Below are 27,754 nucleotides of genomic sequence, written 5' to 3' on the forward strand. Positions count from 1 at the left end.
GCCTCTTTTTGTTTGCCCCAACTCTGTTTCCACCCAACCAAAACCTGAAACGTCCCAAAACATTAAAAACAAATAAAGGCAAATTTTTTACTCTCTTACCTGAGATCACTGCAGTGCCTTAGTTACCAAAAGTAATTTCCACAGATTTTAGAAAGGAGAGAGGTTCAGTGAGCCCCACTCTCAGGATAAAAGCTGAAAGCAAAATTCTAAAACAAAACTACTAGTTACCACTTCAAAAGAGTCAAAAGCTATACACTAGGAACTATATAGTAACTAGCACACTATTCCGCTTTGTAGGTAGAATTAGAAGCAAGGGATACATTAATTTTTTAAAAATCTCATCATCCTTCCACTTTATCTTTGACCAGAAGAAGGAAATTCATACATTTCATAAGCCAAATATAAAATCATTCTGACCCTAGGGAGGAGGAAATAAATTGGTACGTGCAAAGATTTTAGGGACAACCACGGTAATCTTTTAAACCAAAAAGTGACCTAATCATTTCAAAGAAGCTAAATTAATTATTATCAAGTATATTGGCCTTGTCTGAGCAAAGACTATTCATAGAAACAGGAGACTGCTTGCAAGGGGAAAGAAAGATGCTGACTCTGAAGAAAATGAGGCTGCGCACTACTGGCTATTGCGGGCCCAGGAAAACTCAGCAGGTTATGTCAAAATATGAATGAAATGTTCCCTCAAAACTATCCTTTTCTATGCTCTAATTTCATGCATACTAAGTCACTTTCTGATTATAATTGGTTTTTCATATTCTTTGATACCAAGAAAAGGATACCCTGGATGACAGACATCAAGAAAAACTAGGAAATGGAAATATGTATCTCCTCTTACCATAAATCAATACCAGAATGACAATACAATAACTTAAAGTACAATGTTTCCCAGACTTCTTTGATAAAAATCAACTGGGGTGTCAGTTAAAAATATAGATTCCCAGGCTCTCCCCTGGAGAACATGATTCAATGTTTCTAGGGCAGGGACAAGAAATTTCTATGATCACAAATATGGCAAATGATTATCACAGGCTTTGTGAGAAACATATTAAAGTAATATCTTTCCAGTTAGTTATCAGCCACTTTCAAGTTTGTTTGCGGTTAGTGAGTCCCTGATTTGAGGCTGATCATCTTGAAGATTTTGGACTTCTTGCAAAGCTAAGGACTAAACCCAGGAGAGTACATATTCACAACCTCTTTTAGGAAATTCGTACCATCTTTTACAGGTGCTGGAACTTAGGCTCAGATTAACTTTGCCAATACGATATATTTTGAGGGTACCCAAGTTGTGCAAGATAAGCAGGAGTCCTGGTTTCCTCTGGATTAGTGGTTCTCAATGCTGGTTACACATTAGAATCATACGGAAAAATTTAAAAATATTGATGTTACAGCTCCATGTCAGACCAATTAAATCAGAATCTCTAGGAGTGGAATTAGGCACCCTTACTTTTTGAAAGCTTTACACACGATTTAACTGTGCAGCCACTGTTGAGCACTTGCCCTAGATCAAGCTTGTCCAACTTGCAGCCCACAGGCCACATGTGGCCCAATGTGTCTTTGAATGTGACTTAACACAAATTCACAAATGTTCTTAAAACATTATGAGATTTTTATGTGACTTTTTTAACTCATCAGTTATTGTTAGTGTTAGTGTATTTTATGTGTGGCCCAAGGTAATTCTTCTTCCAACGTGGCCCATGGAAGCCGAAAGATTGGACACCTCTACCCTAGATTATTGAGCTAATAATCTTCATTATGACTATAAACTCAGATTATATTTCAGAGTTTTTACATATTTATTTAGTGCTTATAAAGTATACTGTATACAGTGTTCTCCTCCATTCCTGCTTTGTTTCTCCACAAACTACATCAGAAATAATATTCTAATAGAGGTAACATAGAGGTTTAGAAGAGCTGCCAGTCATGTATTAAAGATCCAGAGGCATTTCTAGAACTGTAGTCTGATTACCATTACCTTAGCCCTTGGATTTTTCACATACTGATGTTCTTTATCTTTTTCTAGGATTCAGACATCTCAGAAAATGATATACAAAAGTTGTGTAAACCCTTTCTGTGAAGATATGAAACCTATTTATGGCCCCAAGGTCAGAATTCCTGAATGAATCCTCCTGGGGCCTGCCTCCATTCTGTTTCTTATACTCTCCACTCTTTTATTTCAGAGACTATTCCGAGGTTCTGTTCTGTTCTTGGCTGTTCTGCTCTCAGCCCTTCTAGGATTCCTTGTTTCTGAGTTCACCCAGAAACTCAGGCTCCTTTATCGCTTGTACCCTTCAGAATCTTCACTAACCTGAAACTTGTGGGGCCTACTCTTCCCCTAATCATAACCCTATCTCATAAGTCTCTGAACTAAGGTCTTTGTTTTCAAAGCATAAATTGGGAAAGTGCGTGTCTAACACTGTTTTCAATCTTGGCTCCATATAAAAATCACTTAGGGAGTCAAAAAAGAGAAAACAAAACACAAATGTGTAAGTCCCAGAGATGGTAATTTAATTGATTGGAGGGTTGGCATGAGCAATGGGAGTTCTAAAAGCTCCTCACATGATTCTAATTAGTCAAGGCTGAGAACCACTGGTCTAACATCTTAAACGGGGAAAAGCCAATTGAGAGCTGCACATAATCAAAACTGCAGCTGTCAGGAAGAATTGCTAATGGACGCTGGGCTTAATACCTAGGTGATGGGATGATCTGTGCAGCAAAACCACCATGGCACACATTTACTTATATAACGAACCTTCACATCTGCACATGCACCCATGAACTTAAAATAAAAGTTGGAAAAAAACTGCATGTGAATATCGGATTTATGTTATAAAGAAAAACAGAAAATGTCCAATTTACCTATTTTAAAATTATGACAGGACAAAACATTTTTACAAACCTAACATTTGTTACAAACCTATTCTGCGATGGGTACTATATATACTACTTCAGTTAATTATTATTCAATCCTGTAGAGTCACATTATTTTCATTTTATACCAGAGGAATCTGCGGTGCAACTTGGCAAGTGACTGTATCTCCAAATCTATGTTTATCCCTCTATACAACACTGACTCTCAATAAACAATTTGCAAATATGAATTGAGAAAAAATTATGCCCTCATTACCATATAAAGCACTAAGAAGGATACTGCAGAATAAAATATAATCCTTTGTCTCAGAGAAGCTAATTCCCTTGAGGGGCTATAATTGTATCAATTGTCAATGAACAGTAAAGCCTATGAGAAATCAGAGAAAGGGGAGAACACAAAGAACTAGAACAGTAAGAGAAGTTGTGATGGATCTTTGAGGACAGAAAAGATTTGAATTTGTAAGAAAGCAGGTAAGGGCATTCCAGGGGATGAAAATAATATCAAGTATGGCAGAGACAGAAATCAGCACAATGTGTTGAATCCAAATAATTGGTTTAACAAATACTGAATACCTATGTGGCACCAAGCATCAGGTTAGATGCCAGGGATACAAGATGAATGAAACAGCCAAGTTGTTCACAAATCCAGTGTGAGAAAGATACATGAACAAAAAATTTCCGTCTCACTTGGTAAAAGTAAGAGAGGTATGTTTAAGAGGTATGCGAGCACAAAGAAGCAGGGGCACTTAGCATAATACGGGGGTCTGAAAAAGGCTACTGGAAGAGATAATGTCTTAGCTAAACTTGGAGGGATGATGAATAGTTAACCTGAAAAGAGTTGAGAAGAGTGTTTTAGGTACAAAAATTCATGAAAAAAGCATAGACGTGCTTACAGGAACTTCTTAAAATTTGGAATTGTTGTAGAGTAAAACATAAGAGAAAGAGATGGGAAGAGGCAAAATGGGTCAGATCAAAGAAATACTTATATGTTATGCTAAGGAGCCTAAATTTTTTATTCTGTGCTTTGGGAAACCTTGAAGTGGTTTATGTATTAAGTGACGTGGTTGGTCAATTGTGTGTTTTAGATGAGTCTCTTCTGTGGCTGCAATACAAAGGATTAATTAAAGAAGAGTAAGCCTAGAAGTAAGGAGATCAAGCAAGACATAATGAGGACATGGACTAGATGGGTCTCAGTAGGGGTAGAAAGAAGCAGGGAGATTGGTGTAACATTTAACTTTAAAACTGGCAAAAGTTAGCGACAGAATGACTGTGATGGATTGGGGAGAGGAAAGAATCTAGAGAAGTCTAAAATAATTCCCAGAAACCTAATTTGGTAAGTGGTTGGGTGGTGATCCCATTAACTGAAATTGGAACTTCAGATGTATGTGTTGTTTTAATGGGTGGGAGAGTAGGCAATGGTGAATAGTGTAAGTTTGAACACAGGGTCTAAGATAGCTACAAAACTTTCATGTAAAGGCATCCAACAGGCAGTTATATACAGGAGTATGAAAGGCAGAAGATAGGTCAGAGAGATTTTGGAGATGTCAGAACACGGGGGTGGATAGTCAAAATAATCAGAGTGGATGAAATCTCCTGAAGATAATGTATGGGTGGGCACAGGAATAGCAACACACTGATAAAACCCTGGAGAATGCCATTCTTTAAAGAAAGATGGTAGAGAAAGATGAGCCTATGAAAAGTCCACCAAAGCAAAGGACAGCAAATTATAAGAATGAACAGGAGAGAGTGATGTCAAAGGAGCTAAATAAAGATGTTCATTGGACTTACAAATTTAGAAGTCACTTTGCCACTGTGAGTAGTAGTTACAGTGAGGTGGTAGACTGGTGGTGTGAAGGCTGAGGGAATAAGCACCAAAGAACGGCAGTGAGTTGAGTAAATAATAAGTGGAGACAGTAAGAGTGTACTACATTTTAAAAATAACTTGGTTAAGAAGGGAAGGGGAGAATGTAGTAGTTAAAGGAGAACTAAGGGTTACAGGAGGATTTAGTTAAACCAAGATACTTGGTAGTAATCCACATCTGATGGCCAAATTTTTCTTGATGAAATCACAAAGGAGCTTGTCTGAGAAGTGTGAAGAGAAGGAGTGTAGCGGGGGAAGAGAGTCTTGAAGAATGATATAGGTTTAAAATTGTCGCTAAGGGGAAAGTGAAGGAAAAGGAAACAGATTAAGTAGGACTAAAGGTCCAAAGAGGTTACGTACCAAGACTCTGAAAACATACCCAATCTCTATAGTTTATAATTTTCCACAGCATCACTCAGTAGGCTTTATGCAGAAGTAGAAAATGTATAGGGTGGAACTGATCCAGGGTTGAAATCCTGCTACTAGGGAGTGAGAGAATAACAATGAGGTATAAGTAAGCTTTCCAGAAGGTTGTTACAGCATTAAGGTGTGAGGTGATGGTAGTAGAAATGTAATGAATGGCTACAGAAAGGAGAAATAGTTCTAAGATTTGATAAGATTTGCTAATGGATAGGATATAGATAATTAAGTAGTCAAAGACAGCCTCAAAGATTCAAGTGTAGGTGACTAATAAACATTGGAACTACTAGCAAAGACAGAAAACTTGAGAAATTCAAGTTGACTGTAGAGATTATTAATTCCGTTTTAGGTATGTTGAGTTATAGGTGAAGGTGAGGCATCTGAGTGCAATAATGGGGCCAAAAATTAGTAAGATAAACAAAACAAATATAATAAATAAAAAATACATACATACTTTAGTTCCATATCGTTATGGTAGCCATTCCTGTGCTAATAAGATCTGAGCTGGATGAGGGACATGAAGAAAGCAGTGAGAATGATGAAGAAAAAGAGAAAGATTAGATATGAGAGAAACATATATAAACAATAGCAGATGGAGAGGAAGGCAGACAGAAGAAAATGGGTGATGAGTGAAACAGTTAAGGTGGCATATGTTAAATTATTACCACTTACTCACTTGTAATGAGGGCATCTGCTGTTACTGTTCTTTGAAATTGTCATTAGCTAGTTAAAATTCTCCAGGTATTTTTTAATGTTCAAATGTTTACTGCTCTCAAAATGAAAGAGCCAAGGTAGGGTTGAAAAATCTATTGAGCTCTAGCTTCAGAGGCTAATGTAAAGTGATTCCAATGACTGGATTAAATTATGCTGATGATCATCCCCTCTCCTCCACCATCAGATGATAATTTCACCAAAATCCTTCTTTCATCATTCTAATAACATTAAAACTTCAGGGTGCCAAAATGGCCCCCCCATTTAGAAGTGACAGGAGTGCACACACTTCTCATAGTTAACTCAGTTCAAATTTACCTAATGCTAGAAAATTAGAAGCCCCTTATTTCAGATACACTCAACCTAGCAACAGGAAAAATACCTTAACAAGTGAAAGTTGTCATTTCTCTGAACATATACTCCTACTTTCAGAAGCCCTAGCACTTGTATTTCTACACTTGCCTAAATCAACATTCTTCATAATCCTAGATAAAAACACGTATCTCTATGTAACTTTCTGGGATATGCTGAATCACACTAAGTAGAAACCTGAAAGACCAGAAAACAGGAGAAGCACTCAACAAATAAAGATAATTAATAGTTATCTGATGCATGTATTAAGCTAATCTTTATTGAAGTGGTCCTATTTCTGTGCGAGTTTCTATCTATAGCACTGGAAATATAGATGAATTAGATGAAGTCCCTTGCCTCAAAGACCTTACATTCTAATTGGAGACAGACACATGCAGAGATACTTAGAAATGCAGGTTAAGGAAGCACATAAGATTAACCCTGAAGTAACTGAATGAGGGGGAGTTAGCCAGGGGAAGTGTTATAGGGATATTCCAGACAAAGTGGCAGCATGAACGAGGGCACAGACACAAAAAACAGGGTAATAGTTTCTGGCAACCATATGTAGTTTGCAGGTACTGACCCACATAGATCATGCCAGGAAGTAGCAGGGGATAAGCCTGGAGAAGGCAGGCAGAAACAAGATGGTGGAGAGCTATGAAGCTTAGATTTTATATTTAGAAGATGAAGGAACAATGAAGGGTTTTAAAGAAGGGGAATGACATGGAAATACTTACACTTTAAGTCAAACACTCTAGTGGTTAAATTGGGGGTGGGTTTGGGGAAACAAAACTGGAGGCAGAAAGAGTAGTTAGGAGGTTGTGGCAATCACTTCTCAAAACTTATTCAGTACAAATCACCTACAGATCTTGTTAAAATGCAGATTCTGATTCCGTAGGTCTGCAGTGGGGCCTGAGAGTCCTTGTTCTAACAAGTTCCCAGGTGATGCCAATGGTGTTGATCCACAACCCACACACTGAGTAGCAAACCTCTAGGAAAGATCTTGAGGACCTGAACTAATGTGTGAAGCGCAGGGCTGGAGATAAGGGGAGAGTAGTATTCAGGAGGTAGAAGAGTCACAGCTTGGTGCTTCATTAAATATATGAAGTTAAGAAGGTGGTGTTTGGGGGTTCATAGTTACCTGTGGGTTTCTACTTTGAATGACTAGGTGGATTTGAAATGGCTATGAGGCATCCAGGTGAAGCAGTAGCTGCCATTTGGATATGTGAATCTAATACTTGACAGAAAGGTCATAAGCATACAGATGAGAAATGAAATCAGGGAAATAGAAATCGTGTTTGTAGAGTAAGGTCAAGGATGAAACCATGGGAATACCTACATTTAGGTAATGAATAAAAAAAGAGCCCATAGAGAAAACAAAAAAGAAACAGAAATAGAGGAGAAGAACCAGAGCATAAAGAGTTACATATGACAAAGAATAGAGCTTCAAGGAGGAGAGAAGAATGAATGTTTTCACATGAAGGAGAAAGGCTGGGTAAAGAAAGAACTGAAAAATAATAGTGAGTGGAGGAAAAGAAGTGGGTGGAAGAGAGAATATGAAAGGGGAATAAAATACACTAGTAGTGAGAAGGTGCCTGTGGGGGGAAAAATGAAAAAAAAATATGGTTAGAAGAGCAAGTGGATCACTCCAGTCAGGATCAGTCTCTTTACTGTGCCTGAATTCTTGCCACTCTTAGCTCCAAGCCCTTTGGTTCATCCTTTCTTCTTCCCACTTCTATCCACTGAAAATCATCTAAATATATGAAGATTTTTCTGGACCATTATGCTTCACTTATCTAGTTACCAAAAATATGTACACAAAAATGCGCCTGTCGGCTCTTGCAATGAAGTATTATTATTAACCTAACTAGTTTACACGCTCGCTCCTTTAGGGAACTGTATTCCCAAGAATGACTAGCCTAGCACCAAAGAGACACTTAAAACATACTTAGTAAAAATGATATAACCACATGATATTAATTTAAAATGCTTCCTTATGTATATACCTAAGGATCCTTATTTACCTAAAATAACATGAAACCATGAGAATTCCTATGTTTGATTCTAAAATTAAGAGGGGTCATCTAAACCATTCAGGTTCTCATTTCCTAGGAAATGAACAGATCGAGTTAGATGGACTTGTAAGTCCTTATAAAATTCTATGATTCCATGAATACTATCAACCTCTCACTCAAGAAGAGTAAAATGGTATGTAAATAAGCTAGTATGTTTTATAAAACACAAACTTCCTATGAAAAAGTTTTGGGATAATTTTATGTTTACCATTTACATTTGATTTTGCTGGAAGAGATTTCTCTCTTATTTTGTCTAAAAATGTCTCCCAGGCTTCATTTCTTTTGTGTTTTTTTTTTCCCAACATAATGTTGTTGAGTCATTACTGGACTATTAAAGGAAGCAGGATAGAGCTTGCAAAATTTGCTCTGATTATTCAAACCCAAATCACTGCTGGGAGAGGAAGGCATAGTCTTGTCTTTAATCCCACCTGGAGGAGGCTTGACAGGAAGGGGCTTCAGGAATGTTGACTCTGCAGAAGTAGTAAGAGGCACTCCTGCTGAAATAGTTGTAATAAGAAGTGATAAACACATTTTCAGATATTAGAACTGCATTTATTGTAAAGTACTAGGGAAATTTATAATTCTCTAAAAACCCACTCCCTGGACTTTTTTTTTTCAACAGACAGCTGCTGGATAAAGCTTCTAAAGTAAAAAAGAATTTCCTTCTGTGAGAATGGAAGTGTGAATATGAATTTGTCACCAAGTTTGATATGAGAAGGAAGTAGTATTCTGTATTAGGCATTGCCTGATTATATTCATACAAAAATCAATGAAAGTATGATAGCCATCTTATGATTCTTTAAAATTAGTGAGGATAAAACATATGATATTAACTTCTAAGTTAGTCTTTCTTGAGTAACAAAGTAAGGCATCTATTCATTCTACATTTGTGATGTCTGCATCAGAATAAAATCTATGCAGTTGTTTAAGACTATAAAACTATACATGTTCCTACAATTCCAGTATTTCATAGCTCTTTTATTTATCCTCCTCTCTGAGCCCAAGTTGATAAATTTTGGGACTGAAGATAAAGCTTTTATAAGATGTTTTTTCTTTTAGGGCACACTGATTCTGTCTATCTTTTGAATGACAGGCAGAAAAAATGTATAAAAATTAGAGACTAAATTAAAAAAAATAATTCTGGCTTCATTTATTAAGAAAATAAAAGTTTTAATAACATATCTTGTGGCATTGACTTTGCTGGGTGACTATGAGTTCAAAATTGATGAGTTCAAATTATACTATGAGTTCAAAATTGATGTTGGTGAATTTTCCATGGCAGGCATGCCTTAGTCCTAAAGTGTTGAAGCTACAAAGAATGTGGTAAATTATTTACTACAGAGGATTAATCATCTTTTCTTGTTCTAGCACATCCATTTATAAAAATACAAGTTGGGTTTTCCGGGGTATACTCTGCCATCTTGGGCAACTTTGAGTCAGTTTTCTCATATGTGCTGGTGACCCAACATCACCAGGAGAAGGAAAGACGCAATGTTTTTATAATTCCCTGTATTTTCAGGATTTAACATAAAATAAGTACTCAGTAACTAACTGATGATGCTGGTAGTACTTCTTATTTATAGGAAGAAAGAAATAGGCTGTCATAATAGAAAGAGAGTCAGTAACTTTTTTTTTTTGCCTACAGTTAGTAGGAAACACATAACTACATTATGGTGAAGACATTGATTTGAACACTCATATGAGATAATGTTTTGGAAAATACTAACGCAAAAAAGACGCCAAGGGGAAGAAGTAAAAAGTGAAGATTTTATTATTTGATTAAAAAATGATGAGTTCATGTCCTTTGTAGGGACATGGATGAAATTGGAAATCATCATTGCCAGTAAACTATCGCAAGAACAAAAAACCAAACACCGCATATTCTCACTCATAGGTGGGAATTGAACAATGAGATCACATGGACACAGGAAGGGGAATATCACACTCTGGGGACTGTTGTGGGGTGGGGGGAGGGGGGAGGGATAGTATTGGGAGATATACCTAATGCTAGATGACGAGTTAGTGGGTGCAGCGCACCAGCATGGCACATGTATACATATGTAACTAACCTGCACAATGTGCACATGTACCCTAGAACTTAAAGTATAATAATAAAAAAAAGACATTATAAAAAAAAAAGAGTAAAGGTGGAACAAAGTGTCTACCTAAAAAAAAAAAAAAAAAAAAAAAGAAACTGACAAAGCTCCAGCTGCTTACTGTTGTTTCTTTATAGCAGTATAGCAAATCACTTGCTTTTGTTTGAATTTGGTGAACTGAAAAGGAGAGGTCACAACATTTCTTAAAAATCAAGTAGCAATTAAAATCTCCATGTTAAATGACAAAGACAGACACAGAGATTAACTGGGAAGAAGAATAATAATCAAGTTATTTCAACTGGGGTGAAAGTCTCCCCCACTAAAAAGGATATGGCAGAGTTAGACAAAACATGATAGGTAGATCCTGCATTGAAGATCAAGAGGTGAATGGAACCTTACCCATCTCTGGTTGAAATCCTGATGGAGATGCCTGATCATGTTCCTCCATTAATTGCTTCAGTTTTTTAGCATGGACCTTTCCCACATAGTGAGACTGAGCAATAAGTGGAGAGCTAAACATCATGTTGCAGAGATCACAAAATTTGTTTTTGTCCACTCCTTCATACCTATGCACCTGAAATAGGCACAATCTTGTTGGAAAGATTCAATAACTCAAAGTTTGGATTACAATACCAACACACATCACTCACCTGAAAATTCTCAACATGCATCTTCATTTTCTTACCAGGCACTTCATTTTGTTCCCCATGCATTTGAAAATAAAAACTAACATTTTGAGCATGTTTTTCACCCTGAAAAAAGATATAATATGACTTTGTTTATTCAATAAAAGAGTCATTCAAAATTTACACCTTTCTGAATTTGAGGATGGCACTCACGTGTGTTAATATATTTAGTCAAACTTGGTACAGACTCACATGATTTCAAATCTCTAAATGTCAGTTAAAATGAAAATAATGCTAAATTTAGAAGCCAATAACTTTTAGATTCTTGTTTTTGAAATGGATTCCTAATTGCTGCCCAATATCAAATATCTTCTTTTTACTTAGTTACAGATCTTGAGCAATGTACCCAGTTAAAAGACTATGTTTTTCAGCCTTCCTTTCAGCAAGATGTATCCATGTAACTAGATTCTGGTCAATAAGATATAATTTGAAGTGTTATGTAGAACCTCTGGGAAGCCTCCTTAAATGACTGGGCCATAAGCCCTTATTCTACTCTTCTTCCTTACTGATTTTGGAATTAAGATACAAAGGATGGAGTTTCAACAGTCATCTTTGGACCATGGTGACATTGAGGAGGAAAACCAGTTCATCAGAGCAGAAAGACAGAAAATGCCCGCCAGACGTGGTGGCTCACGCCTGTAATCCCAGCACTTTGGGAGGCTGAGGTGGGCGGATCACAAGGTCAGGAGTTCGAGACCAGCCTGACCAACATGTGAGACCCTGTCTCTACTAAAAATACAAAAATTAGCTGGGCGTGGTGGTGTGCGCCTGTAATCTCAGCTACTCAGGAGGCTGAGGCAGGAGAATCACTTGAACCCGGGAGGTGGAGGTTGCAGCGAGCCGAGATTGCGCCACTGCACTCCAGCCTAGGCGACAGAGACTCTGTCTCAAAAAAAAAAAAGCCTAGGTCCCTGATAATGTTATAAAGCTGTCATATCAGCCCTCTACTACCTCCCTTGCAAATTCTTTTATGTGAGAAAAGAAATCCTTCTGGGTTTAAGAGACATTAGAAATAATCACTAACAAATATATAACCAAATATGTAAGAATAACTAAGATGTTGGTGTAGGGGGAAGGGAAACTAACATTTCCTGAGCACATAATGTGAGATAATCACTCTCTCTACAGAATTTTATTTATTTTTAAAATTTAATTTAATTATACTTTTCCATAAGTTATTAGGGTACAGGTGGCATTTGGTTACATGAGTAAGTTCTTTAGTGGTGATTTGTGAGATTTTAGTGCACCCAGCACCCGAGCAGTATACACTGTGTCATATTTGTAGTCTTTTATTCCTCGCCTCCCTTCCACTCTTCCCCCCAAGTCCCCAAAGTCCATTGTATCATTCTTATGCCTTGCATCCTCGTAACTTAGCTCCCACATATCAGAGAGAACATACGATGTTTGATTTTCCATTCCTGAGTTACTTCACTTAGAATAATAGTCTCCAATCTCATCCAGATAACTGAAAATGCTGCTAATTCATTCCTTTTTATGGCTGAGTGGTATTCCAGTGTATATATACCACAGTTTCTTTATCCACTCAGTGATTGATGGGCATTTGCTTTGGTTCCACGATTTTGCAGTTGTGAATTGTGCTGCTATAAATATGCGTGTGCAAGCATCTTTTTTGAATAATGACTTCTTTTTCTCTGGGTAGATAGCCAGTAGTGGGATTGCTGGATGAAATGATAGTTCTACTCTTAGTTATTTAAGGAATCTCCACAATGTTTTCCATAGTGGCCGTACTAGTTTATATTACCACCAGCAGTGTAGAAGTGTTCCCTGTTCACCACATCCACGCCAACACTACTGTTATTTGATTTTTTTGATTATGGCCATTCTTGCAGGAGTAAGGTGGTATCGCATTGTGGTTTTGATTTGCATTTCCCTGATCATTAGTGACGTGGAGCATTTTTTCTTGTGTTTGTTGGCCATTTGCATATCTTCTTTTGAGAATCGTCTATTCATGTCCTTAGCCCACTTTTTGATGGGATTGCTTGTTTCTTACTGATTTGTTTGAGTTTGTTGTAGATTCTGGATATTAGTCCTTTGTCAGATGTATAGATTGTGAAGATCTTCTCCCACTCTGTAGGTTGTCTGTTTACTCTGCTGACTGTTCCTTTTGGTGTGCAAAAGCTCTTTAGTTTAATTAGGTCCCAGCTATTTATCTTTGTTCTTATTGCATTTGCTTTTGGGTTCTTGGTCATGAAATCCTTGCCTAAGCCAGTATCTAGAAGGGTTTTTCCATTGTTATCATCCAGAATTTTTATAATTTCAAGTCTTAGGTTTAAGTCTTTAATCCATGTTGAGTTGATTTTTGTATAAGGTGAGAGATGAAGATCCGGTTTCATTCTCCTACATGTGGCTAGCCAATTATCCCAGCACCATTTGTTGAATAGGGTGTCCTTTCCCCAATTGATATTTTTGTTTGCTTTGTTGAAGATCAGTTGGCTTTAAGTATTAGGGTTTATTTCTGAGTTCTCTATTATGTTCCATTGGTCTATGTGCCTATTTTTATACCAGTACCATTCTATTTTGGTGACTATGGCCTTATAGTATAGTTGGAAATCAGGTAGTGTGATGCCTCTAGATTTGTTCTTTTTGCTTAGTCTTGCTTTGGCTATGTGGGCTCTTTTTAGGTTCCATATGAAGTTTAGAATTGTTTTTTATAATTCCGTGAAGAATGATGGTGGTATTTTGATGGGGATTGCACTGAATTTGTAGATTGCTTTTGGCACAGAATTTGTAGATTGCATTTTCACAGTATTGATTCTACCCATCCATGAGCATGGAATATGTTTCCATTTGTTTGTGTCATCTATGATTTCTTTCAGCAGTGTTTTGTAGTTTTCCTTACAGAGATCTTTCGACTCCTTGGTTAGGTATATTCCTAATTTTTTTTTCTTTGCAGCTATTGTAAAAGGGGTTGGGTTCTTGATTTGATTCTCTGCTTGGTCGCTGTTGGTGTATAGAAGAGCTACTGATTTGTGTACATTAATCTTGTATCCAGAAACTTTGCTGAATTCTTTTATCAGTTCTAGGGGCTTTCTGGAGGAGTCTTTAGGGTTTTCAAGGTAAACGATCATATCATCGGCAAACAGTGACAGTTTGACTTCCTCTTTACAGATTTGGATGCCCTTTATTTCTTTCTTTGTCTGATTGCTCTGGTTAGGAATTCCAGTACTATGTTGAAGAGGAGTGGTGAGAGTGGGCATCCTTGTCTTGTTCCATTCCTCAGAGGGAATGCCTTTCAACTTTTCCCTATTCAGTATTATATTAGCTGTGGGTTTGTCATAGATGGTCTACATAATTTTAAAATGTGAAATATACCCATTGTATAGGAAAGAACAGGAAACAATATAATCGAAACCCATACCCACTATTCAGTTTTAACACTTTGTTGCATTTCTCTCAAATTTCCTTTAAAAGAGGTAAAATTTTACAGATACAATCCTATACCCTCATGCTCACAATCCTTTCTTCCTCTCTCTCTCTTAAAGTTGGTGTACCTGATTTCCTTTCATGCTTTTATTCCTTTACTACACATACATATCCATAAATAGTTTTATATATTACTATCTTGTAAAAATTGATTATAAAAAGTGGAATCATTTGATACATATTCTTTCCAAATTGCTTTTTAAAACTCAGTATTTTATTTATGAGATTTATTGATATTGATACATATAGCTCTAGTTCATTCATGCTATAATATTCTACTCCATATGCTACCTATCCAGTTCCCTGTTTAGGACAATTATGTTTCAGTTTATTTTGCTAACACAAGCATTGCTGCAATTAACATATATAAATAGATCTCCCAATATACATGTTCAAAAGTTCCTTTAGAATAGATACCTAGAAGTGGAATTCTTGGCCTTTAAGGAGTGTGGATTTTCAACTTTACCAGGTATAAAATTTTGAAGCAGTTTACATCTCCAAATGCAGCGATGAGAGTGTTTCCCTATATTATCTTGAAGTGTTAAGTGTTATTAGATTTTAATTTTTGCCAGTATTATGGTTCTTATATGATAGTTTATTATTTTAACTTGCATGTCCTGTGTGATCACTAGTGAAGCTGAGTATCTATTCTATGGACTGTTCACATCACTTTCCCATTTTTCTATTTGCTTCTTGTTCTAATTGATTTGTAGTCCTTTCTATATTCTAGACACGAATCCTTCGTTAGTTATATAGGTTATAAGTATCAACTAATGTGTGGCATATATTTTTAATTTAGTTTATGATTTAAAAATTTTTAATGTCATATAAATTTCTTCTACAGATATTGTGACTCATTTGAAAGCTATGACTTATTTTAAAGGTGAAATTGTTGTAGATATAGGAAACCAGGCTAATACAATAAAACAGGATAAAAGTCTCAAAACAAACCAATATATATGTGGAAATTAGCATACAATAGAGGTGCCACTACAAATCAATGAGGTAAGGCTGGACTATACAATAAATAGTGCTGGAACAACTGGCTATCCATATGAAAAACCTGTTGTCACCCTCCATACACGAAAATCAATACCAGATGAATTATAACATAAGAAGTAAATCTTCAAAGTTTTAGAAGAAAATAGAGGAAAGTATATGACAAAAGTGTATAGAATGGTTTATTAAACACATAAGCGCAGACACAAAAGAAATATTAATAAATACAACCTCATTAAACTTCAAAACTTCTGCAATACTGTTATATTTTACAATACTATACTGAGAGTCTGTATATCTTTTTTGTAAAAATGCATGTGTATATGTGTGTGTGTGTGTGTGCAGAAATCATATTGGAATCACAGAAGCAAAAGAGAAATTCAATAATGGTTAACTACAAGTGATAGAATTATAATTTATATCTATTTTCTTGTATTTTTGCCTGTTTTCTAGACTGAATAGTGCTTTATGATTCCATAAAAAGCTGTTTTTCCAATATAAATTAAAATGGTCCAAATGGATAAATTGTAGTTATCACAGAGCCCCTTGACTGTCTGTCTCTGTTACTAATTCTAAATCTTTGATCTATGGAGTCTAAAGATGTTCTAGGCACTCTCACACATTTGATTTCACTTAATTCTCACAAGTATAGTAAGAGGTTTTTACCACTCTCACTTTACAGGTCCAAGAAACATGCTCAGAAAGGTAAAGTGACTTGCCAAAGCTTATGTAACTAGTCAATGGTGGAATTAAGACTTAACCCTACCTCCTCTCAATCCACAGTCACACAATTTCCCTATCTGTAATTATAGTAAATTAATTTCAACCAACATTAGGACTAAAATATAATTACCAATAAGATTAGCAATGGGAAGAACAAGATGAGATGTTTAAAAAAGTAGAACTGGCATTACATTAGTTTTAAATGAATGTATCTAGTATTTTTGGTAACCTAGATACCAGATATGAAAGAAATCCAACAGCTCATCAGATAATGTAGAAACATGAAGCAACACCAAATGAAGGGAAAGAACACTGGATATGAAATAAGAAGAAATCATTTTTAGGCTTAGTCATACCAGTGATTAGCCATGGAGAAGTATTAATCCTCTTGGTCTCAGTTTTCTAATCTATAAACTAAGAGAGTAAGGACATTAAACATTCTCTATTTTAGCTCTAGGATTCTACATTCCTGTGTCTAAAAACATGTGGTTCAATCAAGTGCAAGACTGGTTCGTTTTGTTTTTATAGTCTTCATTTGCTGTTAAGGAAGACTCTGGGAGTTCTACATAATATCCCTTGATTCACATTAATAGTTTCCTATGCAAGCTTCATAATGCCTCACTTATATTTAATACAAGGGTGGATGGCTTGATGGATGCAAAGGGAGTGGTGTGAAGAGAAGAAAACAAGCTTTGGAGTAAAAGACTGAGTTTAAATCTGAATTCCCCAAACTTAAAGTAGTATATTACCATCCCTTTCTGAGCCAATCTCCTCATCCATCAAAGGAAAATACTACTACCTTTTTCACAGGATTCTCATAAGAATCAAGTAAGATGACTTACAGGAAGTTTACTTGCTACATTTAAAAACCTGCTTTAGACCCTACTTCCATTATTTTTAACCTACCTCATAATGTGAAATTCTTTGTGATTCAAACTGTAGCATCACTCCACATACTTGACAAAACTTATCTGTAAAAAGTTCAGCCTTTTCCTGTTCATTCCAAATGGCGTCTGTGAATAAAAAAGGGAAGACAAATATATCACATTAATAAATATTTAGAGGTATCATTTTTCATTCCTCAACTATATATGATTTCATATGATACTTCAAATTTGAGTGCTTGTGAGGCTACAGTAACAGCTTTTTGTTCGAGTGTACAATTTAATATGCACATACTAAGTATCCCTCTAATGTCAGATATGGCAAGAGTTATTTATTTAGTATGATAAGTCTAGGCAATGGCATTCTAAAGGAATCATTATGGGGGCACCAGTAACTTAATGAGCTTCATGGAATGACTTGGGACACCAGTAATTAAAGGCTGGATTTAAAAACCCAGCCTTGGCCAGGTGCGGTGGCTCATGCCTGTAATCCCAGCACTTTGGGAGACTGAGGTAGGAGGACCACTTGAGGTCAGGAGTTTGAGAACAGCCTGGGCAACATAGCAAGACACAATCTCTAAAAAAAAAAATTAGAAATAAAAATTAGCTGGGCATGGTGGCATGCGCCTGTGGTCCTAGCTACTCCGGAGGCTGAGATGATCACTTGAGCCCAGGAGGTCGAGGCTGCAGTGAGCTATGATTGTGCCTTCCAGCCTGAGCGACAGCAAGACACTGTTTCAAACAAACAAACAAAAAACAAACCTGAAAACCAACCAAACAAACAAAAAACAGCCTTGATATTTTATGTTTAACAGCAGACAATCCTAAGAAATGCTTTGTTTTAGGACTGTCATTTGTCACAGGATTCTCGTTAAGAATCAAGAGATTTTTACCACTCTCATTTTACAGGTCCAAGAAACATGAAGCTATGCCTTCAATGTTATCTAGAAATCACAAGGAACCACAAACTATCTTTGCCCATAGTGGGCAAACATCCTTCATCATTGTACAAACACTAGCCTACTAATGTGGCCAAACAAGTCTCACACAAGCCTCTCAAAGCTATAATGTAATGTTCGTATACATATCTAGAAATGTATGCTATAGTGTTTCTCACTGTAATAAATAAGGGGACATGCCAAAACTTTCTGCATTTACACTTGAGGTCTATAGTGTCATCTAAAATTCTTAAGAACTACAATGTATTCTGCTAAAGTTTATCCATTTTTTATACAGTATGAGTCACAAACATCAAAATTCTCATTGCTATTTGGCTATCAAAGTGAATAAGTTGGTACACATGCTTTCACAGAGAGATGTCAATTGCTTATTAAATGAATAAAAAGCTGTAGAACAAATACAATACATCCAATTCCCAATACTAACAAAAATTAAATATATGCACATATATGCACAGAAAAATCTGGAATAAAATAAACCGAATTTAAAAATGGTTAACTCTGGTAAGTAGGCCTAGAAAAGGAACAAGGAGAGACAACTTAATGTTTAACTTTCTGTACAACTGTCTTAATTTTTGCAGAAAAGAATGCAGGACTTTCTAATTAAAAAACTATTAGGACGGACATCATCAAGATGGTGGAATAGGGCTCTTCAGCACTCATCTCTCTACAGAAACATCAATTAAAATAACTATCCACAAATGAAAATATCTTCACAAGAGCCAAAAAACCAAAAAAAAAAAACAAAACAAATATGTAGGAGATTATATCAGCACCTGGGTGTAGCACAGAAATAAGGTGCATTCAAGAAGGTAGGAAAGAGAGTTTTACACTATCAGCATCAGCCCCCTACCAAGCCCAGCACAGAGTGGAGAGAGATACCCTCTGTGTGAGAGAAGGAGAGGGAAGTGAGCACTGAACTTTAATTCCAACTCCAAAACTGGACCCACCCCAGTAATATCCAGTGCTAGGAAGGCCCCCACAGCCCCAGACTTCAGGACAGTACCAGTGGACTCAGCCTCCAGGCCTGCTCCAGTGCCAAGCCGAATCATTCAACCCCAAGCTCCAGGCCTGCACAGTGGACTTGGTCTCCAGGTTACCCCAACATCAGGCCAACCTCAGCAGTACCATGCCCTCGACCATCTCCAGCACTGGACTAGCTCCCAAGGCTCCTGGCTTCAGGCCAGGGTCAGCTCCAGCACCCGGCCAACTCCCACAGCCCTAGTCATAAGGCTGGCACCTGCAGACTCAGCCTCCAGGCCAGCCCCTGGAGGGAGCTAATATAGGCCCCAAGAGGCTGGTACCCACAGACTGAGCCTCCAGTCCCACCCCAGAACCAGGCAGGATCCCACAGCCCTGCCCTCCAGGCTGGCTCCTGTAGCTCTTGCTGGAGCTCCTGCATCTCAGTGTTCCAGCAGACCCAGGGCCCACCCAGGCCAGTTCCAGTAGACCACAGTGCTCGGCTTGCCCCCGTGGACCCAGGTGCCAGGACCATCCCTGTGTGCCCAGGTCCCAGGCTGGCCCTGTGGCTCCAAGACCCACATTAGCCCCCAGGGACCTAGCCTCTAAGCTAGCCCTTGCACACCCAGCCTCCAGGCTTGCTTCTGCAGACTCAGGCTCCAGGCCAGCCCAAGTAGCTCCAGGCATTGGGCTAGCATCCACAATCCTGGACTCCAGATGAGACTCTGGTTACAAGTTCCACACTGGTCTCAGCACCAGGCCCCAGGCTCCAGAGGACCCAGGCTCCAGGCTTATTCTAGAAGACCCAGGGTCCATGCCCACTCCTGTAGACCCCAGTACCAGGCAGGACCCCTTGGACTGAGGCTCCAAGACCACCCCTGCAGACTCAGGCTCCAGGTCTATCTCAGTGATCCCAGGAACCAGGCACCTCAGTGATCATTTCAATAATCCAAGACACCCCAGTGCTAGGCTAGCCTCCATGGACTCAAGCTCCAGGCCCATGCCAGTGGACCTAGGTGTCAGGCCCATCCAGTGTTCAGCCATCTCCTATAGACTCAGGTTCAAGGCCTACCCCAGCACCAGGTGAGCCCCTGTGGACCAGGCTTCAGGTTGGCAGGTTGGCTCCTGTGGATACAGGCTCCAGGCCTGCCCTCGTCGACACAGGCTGTAGGTCCATTCCTCAAGACCCAATCAACAGGTCCACCCCAGTGGATTCAGGCTTCAGGCCCAACCCTGAAGACCCAGATACCAGGCCCAACAAGCGCATCAGGGATCATACCAGATGGCCTGCCTGGGAATCTCTGGATGGGCTGACTGGTGAAGGGCTTTCCCAGAAAAATTAAGTCTGCAAAAATTGGAATAAGTCCTTACGTTTCTTTAAATGTGCAGACATTAATGTAAGGCAATGAGAAACATGAAAAACCAAGAGACATACCACCACCACAAGAACACAATTTCTTAGTAGCTAACCTCTATACAAACGGTCTGACAAAGATTCAAAATAACTGTTTTTAGAAATCTCAATGAACTTCAAAAAAATAGAGAATTTAATGAAATCAAGAAAATAAATGATCAAATTAGACATTTAACAGAGGGACTGAAATTATATTTTAAAAGTATCAAATAAATTCTGGAGCTTAAAAATACAATGAATGAAATGAAAAATGTAATAGCATCAACCTCAGAATTGATCAGGCAAAAGAAATAATCTATGAACTCAAAGATAAGCTATTTGAAAATATACTGTAAGAGGAAAAAAAAAGAAAAGAATGAAAAGGAAAAACTAAAACAGAGCAGGAGTACCTATACCTATACCTATATTAGATAGAAACCGTTGAAGATATTTATTTTAAAAGTTATGTTAGATATCTTCACCTAAGTTAATTTTCAATATCATTACATGGACTAAAAAGGCTTACTTTTAAAAGTGCATACTCAAGAATAAATGTAACTAGAAACGTGTAAAAAATAACAATGAATAGTTACAAATTTATCTCTACTACATATAGTATCACCTCAATTATTTTTGAGATTGTTTTAGAATATGTGATTTATCTAACTTCGATTCTAACATCAGCAGTGTAAATAAGTTAATTAAAATGCATTTCATGACTTCCCTTTTTCAGGATTAACTACTATGTGCAAATTGAGCATAGTGGTATAATCTTGAACTTCCCATCCATTAAAATCTTTAATACGAATAAGTAAATATAGAAGGCAAAGCAAGATGGCAGAACAGAAAGCTCTACTGATTGTCCCCCAACCCCACAAGGACACCAAGTTAACAACTATCTACACAGAAAAAAATACCTTCACAAGAACCAAAAATCAGGTGAGAGCTCAAAGCACCCAATTTTAACTTCAGATCACTGAAAGAGGCACTTAAGAGATAGAAAAAAAAAGGTCCTGAATAGCTGATGCCACCCCTCCCCCATCCCTGCAGCTGCAGCCTGGTGCAGAGAGCATTTCTGGATGCTGGAAGGGAGAACACAGCAATTCTTAGGCAGTGAACTCAGTGCTATCCTGTTAGAGCAGAAAGGAAAAGCAGACCAAACTCAGCTGGTACCCAACCAGGGAAGGATCATTTAAACCAGCCCTAGCCAGAGAGGAGTTGTTCATCCCAGTGGTTCAAAGTTGAGTGCCTGCAAACCTTACCTCTGAGGGCCAAAGTGCTCTCAGTCTCTAAGTAAACCTGAAAGGCAGTCTAGGCAATAGGTACCGCAATTCGTAGGCGAGTCCTAGGGCTGAACTAGGCCCAGAGACAGTGGACTGGGGTGAGGGGGCAGGGCACATGACATACTGAGACACCAGCTGGGGCAGCCAAGGAAGGACTGAAATCACCCCTCCCTTAATCCCAGGCTACATGGTTTGAGGCTCCAAAAGAGACCTCTTCCTTCTGCTTGAGGAGAGGAGAGGTAAGATAGGAGAGGACTTTGCCTTGCATCTTGGTTACCAGCTCAGCCACACAAGGATAGAGCACCAGTCAGAGCTGTGAGGACCCTGTTCCAGGCCATAGCTCCCAGATGACATTTCAAGACACACTCTGAGCCAGAAAGGTATTCCCTGACTTGAAGGAAAGGACCCAATCCTTACAGCGTTCATCATCTGCTAACTGAAGAGCCCTTGGGACCTGAATAACCAGCAGTGATACCCAGGAACTACCTTGAGGGCCTTGTTGAGCCTCTGACACTTGCTGGCTTCAGGTGGGGCTCAGCAAATTACCAGCTGTGGTGCTATGGGGCAAAACTCCTTCTCCTTTAGAAAAGCAGAGGGAAAAGTAAAGAGGACTTTGTCTTACCCCTTAGGTACCAACACCACCACAGTGGGGTAGAGCATCAAGCGGGCTCCTGGGGTCCCTGATTCTAGAGTTGACTGTTGGACAGCATTTCTGGGACTGCCCTGGGCCAGAGGCGAGCTCACAGCGCTGAAATGTGAGTCCCAAGCCAGGCAGCATTCACAAGTGCACTTAAGAGCCCCTGTGCCTTAAGGGAACACCAGTGGTAATCTGGCAGTACACCTTGCCTTGTGGCCAGGGGTGGCCGTGGCTATGGGGTGAGGCTACTCTGCCTTTGGAAAGTGAAGGAAGGATAAGAAAGACTGAGTCTTGTGGTTTGAGTACCAGCTCAGCTGCAATACAATAGAATACCAGGTAGACTTCTAAGGTTTTTTTAACTCTAGTCGCTGACTCCCAGACAACACTTCTAGACTCACCCAGAGATTAGGGGACCTCGCCACCCTGAAAGGAAGGGCACAGGCCTGGCTGGCTTTGCTACTTGTGGATTGTAGAGCCCCAGGGCCTTGAGAAAACATAGGCAGTAGTAAGGGAGTGGTTACAATGGGCCTTAGGCAAGACTCAGCTCTGTGCTGGCTTCAGATGTGACCCAGCATAGTCACAGTGGTGGTGGCCACAGGGATGCTTCTGTCAATCCATCCCCTGATTTAGGTGACTCAGAACAGACAGAGACTCTAAGTTTGGGAGAAAGTAAGGGAAGAGAAAAAGAGTATCTGCCTGGTCATACAGAGAATTCTCCCAGATCATGTTCAAGACCATCAGGGCAGCACCTCTATGAGTCTGCGAGAACCACAGTGTTACAGGGCCTGGGTGCCCCAGAAAGAAGACACAGCTTAGATCACAACACCCAGGTCCTTTCAAATATCTGGTAAGCCTTCCCAAGAAGGACAGCTACAAATAAGCCCAGACAGTGAAGACTACATTAAATGCCTAACTCTTTGATGCCCAGACACCAAAGAACATCTACTAGCATCAACACCATTCCGAAAAACATGACCTCACCAAATAAACTTAAAAAGGCACCAGGGACCAATCCTGGAGAAACAGAAACATGTGGACTTTCACAGAGAGAATTCAAAGTAGCTGTGTTGAGGAAACTCAAAGAAATTCAAGATAACAGAAGGAATTCAGAATTGTATCAGATAAATTTAACAAAGAGATTGAAATAATTAAAAAGAATCAGGCAGAAATACTGGAGCTGAAAAATCAACTGGCATACTGAAGAATGAATCAGAGTCCTTTAATAGCAGAACAGATAAAGCAGAAGAAAGAATTAGTGAGCTTGAAGATAGGCTACTTGAAAATACAGAGGAGACAAAAGAAAAAAGAATAAAAAACAATGACACACACCTACAGGAACTAGAAAATAGATTGAAAAAGGCAAATCTATGAGTTGTTGGCCTGAAAGAGGAGGTAGAGAAAGAAATAAGGTAGAAAGCTTATTCAAAGGGATAATAATGAGAACTTCTGAAATCTAGATAAAGGTATCAATATCCAAGTACAAGAACATTATAGAACACCAAGCAGATTTAATTCAAAGAAGACTACCCCAAGGCATTTAATAATCAAGTACCCAAAGGTCAAGAATAAAGAAAGGATCCTAAAAACAGCAAGAGAAAAGAAACAAATAACATACAATGGAGCTCCAATATGTCAGGCAGCAGACTTTTCAATGGAAACCTTACAGGATAGAAGAGAGTGGCATCACATATTTAAATGCTAAAGAAAAAAAAAGCCCTTTTACCCTAGAATAGTATATTCAGTGAAAATATCCCTTAAACATGAAGGAGAAGTACTTTCCAAGACAAACAAATGCTGACGGATTTCATCAATACCAGACCTGTGCTAAAAGAAATGCTAAAGGGAGTACTTCAACCAGAAAGAAACGGACATTAATGAGCAATAAATAATCACCTGAAGGTACAAAACTCACTAGTAATAGTAAATACATAGAAAACCACAGAATATTATAATACTATAACAGAGGTGTATAAACTACTCTTATCCTAAGTAGAAAGACTGAATAATGAACCAATCAAAAAGAATAACTACAACTTTTCAAGACATAGTACAGTAAGATATAAGTAAAAACAACAAAAAGTTAAAAAGTCACCTCACCCAACACCAGCGAATCCACACAGGGGAGAAGCCCTATGAATGCAATGACTGTAGCAAGGCATTCAGTCACAGCTTGTCCCTCACCAAACATCAGCGAATCCACGCTGGGGAGAAGCCAGCCCTACGAATGCAACCAGTGTGGCAGAGCCTTCAGCCAGCTTGCTCCCCTCATTCAGCATCAGAGGATCCACACAGGAGAGAAACCCTATGAATGTAACCAGTGTGGCAGAGCCTTCGGCCAGAGCTCCTGTCTCATCGAACACCAGAGGATTCACACCAAGAAAAAGTCCTATCGGTGCAATGAGTGTGGGAAATCCTTCAGCCACAGCTCCTTGCTCAGCCAGCATGAAAGGATGCACACTGGGGAAAAGCCCCATGGGTGTCACGATTGCGGAAAGTCCTTTAGGCAGAGCACCCACCTCACTCAGCACCGGAGGATCCACACAGGAGAGAAGCCATATGTGTGCAGGGACTGTGGAAAGGCCCTTACACACAGCTCCTCCCTTACCAAGCACCAGAGAATTCACACTGGATAAACCCACTCCACATGTGCTGGGGACATAGGAAGACCTTAAGCCATAGCTCATCCTTTTCTAGATTTGACCCAATCATACACATGAGAAACGTATATTCATACACAAGCCTTTTCACACAGCACTCCCCTCAGACACCCTCAGAGAATTCACACTGATGGGAAATGACCATGGGACCACCAAGCTCTAGGTCATCCATCCCTGCATCCAAATAGTAGGGAAATGTGGAAATAATCAACACTCATGACCTTCAGCCTCGAACACCCATTAGTGCTACATTATAGAACGTACAAAAAAGAAATGGAACAAGTGTAGTGGATCCAGGGAAAGCTTTTGTCCAAGGATTCACCGTATTCCAAACCAGAGATGTTCAAATTGGTGAGAAATCCAACAAATGCCTTTCATATATACAAGAACCAAATGAAGTCAGAATTTGCCATTATTGCACATTACATTTTTGGGTGGGGGGGGAAGTGCTTATGAATGGTGCAGGTTGACTCTGATATTCATTCCCAAATGACAATATGGCAGAGTGTTCCAGAAATGAGAGTGGCATCTTTATGGAATCACTATGGATACTGACTGTCTCAGTAAAAAGCTGTCTGGTTTGTGTGTATATTGTTTGATCAGGGTACATGGCAGCCAGTTACAGATTGGAATTCCATATGACAAAGTATCAGTGTACTATAAACAGGTTTTTAGCTATCCCTGCATTATTTTTGCAATTAATCTTTATATGCAATGAGACTGAAAAGCTTTGTATGGGAAGACTCAAAATGTAAAGCTGCTTCCATAGAGTCTCACTGACTTTGAGATGGCTTTTGCTGCTCTGTTCTCCCTCTACATTTCTCTGCAGAACTCGCATTAGCAACACAGATATTTGTTTTACAAAAAGGGAGATTTTTCCTTTGTTAAACCATCATCTTATAAGCAATAGCAAATTCATGTTAGAAAAAAAAAGTGGGGGGATGAAGGTGAGTTTTTATTAGTTTTCTTTTTGCTTGTTTATGTAAATAGTGTTAAGTTGTTAGCAGTTTAAAATAATGGGTTGTAAGTTATAAGAAGGTATCTGCAAGCCTCATGGGAACCTCAAACCAAAAAATATACAATAGATACACTAAAAATAAAGAGCAAGAAATTAAATCATATTATTAGAGAAAATCATCTTCACTAGAGGAAGACAGAAATGAAAGAAAGAAGGAAGAGAAGACCACAAAACAACCAGGAAACAAAAATCAAAAGGGAAGAACTAAGTCCTTACTTATCAATAATAATACTGAAGGTAAATGGACTAAACTTCCCCATCAAAAGACACTGACTCACTGAGTGGATGAAAAAACAAGACCCACTGATCTGTTGCCTAGAGGAAACGTACTTCACCTATACAGACACACAGACTGAAAATGAAAGGATAGAAATAGACATTCCATGCCAATGAAACTAAAACAGAACAGGAGTCACTATACTTAGATCAGACAAAATAGATTTCAAGACCAAAACTGTAAGAAGAGACAAAGAAGGACACTATATGATGATAAAGGGGTCAGTTCAGCCAGAGGGAGGACATAACAATTTTAAATAGATATGCACCCAACACTGCAGTGCCCAGATATATAAAGGAAATATTACTCAAGTGAAAGAGAGAGATAGGCCCCAATACAATAACAGCTGGAGACTTCAACACCCCACTTTCAGCTTTAGAAAGATCTTCCAGACAGAAAGTCAACAAAGAAACAGCAGATGTAATCTGCACTATGGACGAAATGGATCTAACAGATATTTACAGAACATGTCATGCAACAACCGCAGAATACACATTCTTTTCCTTAGCACATAGGTCTTTCTCAAGAATAGACCATATGTTAGGTCACAAAACAACTCTTAAAACTCTCAAAAAACTGAAATAATATCAAGCATCTTCTCAAACCACAATGGAATAAAACTAGAAATCAATAATAATAGGAATTTTGAAAACTATACAAATACATGGAAATTAAACAATATGCTCCTCAATAACCAGTGGCTCAATGAAGAAATTAAGAAGGATATTGAAAAATTTCTTGAAACAAATAACAATAGAAACACAACATGCCAAAACCTATGGAATACAGCAAAAGTAGTACTCAGAGGGAAGTTTATAGCTATAAGTCTCTACATTTAAAAAGAGTTTAGAAAAACTTCAAGTAAATAATCAAATGATGGATCTTAAAGAACTAGAAAAAAACAGCAAAACAACCCCCAAATTAGTAGAACAAAAGAAATAATAAATATCAAGCAGAAATAAATGAAATTGAAATTAAAAATACAATACAAAAGACCAATGAAACAAAAATCTGGGTTTTTTTTGAAAAGTTCAACAAAATTGACAAACCATTAGCCAGACTACTAAGAAAAAAAAGCAAGAAGATCCAAATATATCAAATCAGAAATGAAAAAGGAGACATTACAACTGATACTGCAGAAATTCAAAGGATCATTAGTGTCTACTCTGAGCAACTATATGCCAGTAATTTGGAAAATCTAGAGGAAATGGACAAATTCCTTGATACATACAGCTTACTGAAATTGAACCAGGAAGAAATCCAGAACCATTCAGGCCAATAACAAGTAATGAGATAGAAGCCATAATAAAAAAAATTATCAGTAAAGAAAAGCCCGGGACCTAATTGCTAAATTCTAGCAAACATTTAAAGAACTACGACCAATCCTACTAAAACTATTCTGAAAAACAGAGGAGGAAGCAATACTTCCAAACTCAT

The 27,754-nt window shown here is 38.3% G+C and overlaps 1 protein-coding gene and 1 pseudogene across 8 annotated transcripts in view; one reads left to right on the forward strand and one right to left on the reverse strand.

Annotated features, from left to right (window-relative positions):
• The window catches only part of ZMAT1 (zinc finger matrin-type 1), a 50,399-nt gene that overhangs the window by 4,811 nt on the left and 17,834 nt on the right, over positions 1–27,754 (reverse strand). For 2 of the 8 annotated variants that reach the window (XM_034949483.3, XM_055106265.2), the window contains exons 2-5: positions 17,156–17,262; positions 11,048–11,149; positions 10,797–10,971; positions 8,730–8,795 (exon numbers count right to left, since the gene is read on the reverse strand). In XM_034949483.3, coding sequence (XP_034805374.2) covers positions 8,730–8,795; positions 10,797–10,971; positions 11,048–11,149; positions 17,156–17,262 — 450 coding nt within the window. Of the gene's footprint in view, positions 1–99; positions 7,325–7,367; positions 7,675–8,729; positions 8,799–10,796; positions 10,972–11,047; positions 11,150–17,155; positions 17,263–27,754 lie in introns of those variants that run through there. The other 6 variants (XM_034949482.3, XM_034949485.3, XM_034949484.3 and 3 more) reach the window with 4 other exon arrangements.
• On the forward strand, positions 20,032–25,158 carry LOC134729828 (zinc finger protein 844-like; annotated as a pseudogene).

Source organism: Pan paniscus, chromosome X (assembly GCF_029289425.2).
Source record: "Pan paniscus chromosome X, NHGRI_mPanPan1-v2.0_pri, whole genome shotgun sequence".
NCBI classification, from domain to species: Eukaryota; Metazoa; Chordata; class Mammalia; order Primates; family Hominidae; genus Pan; species Pan paniscus.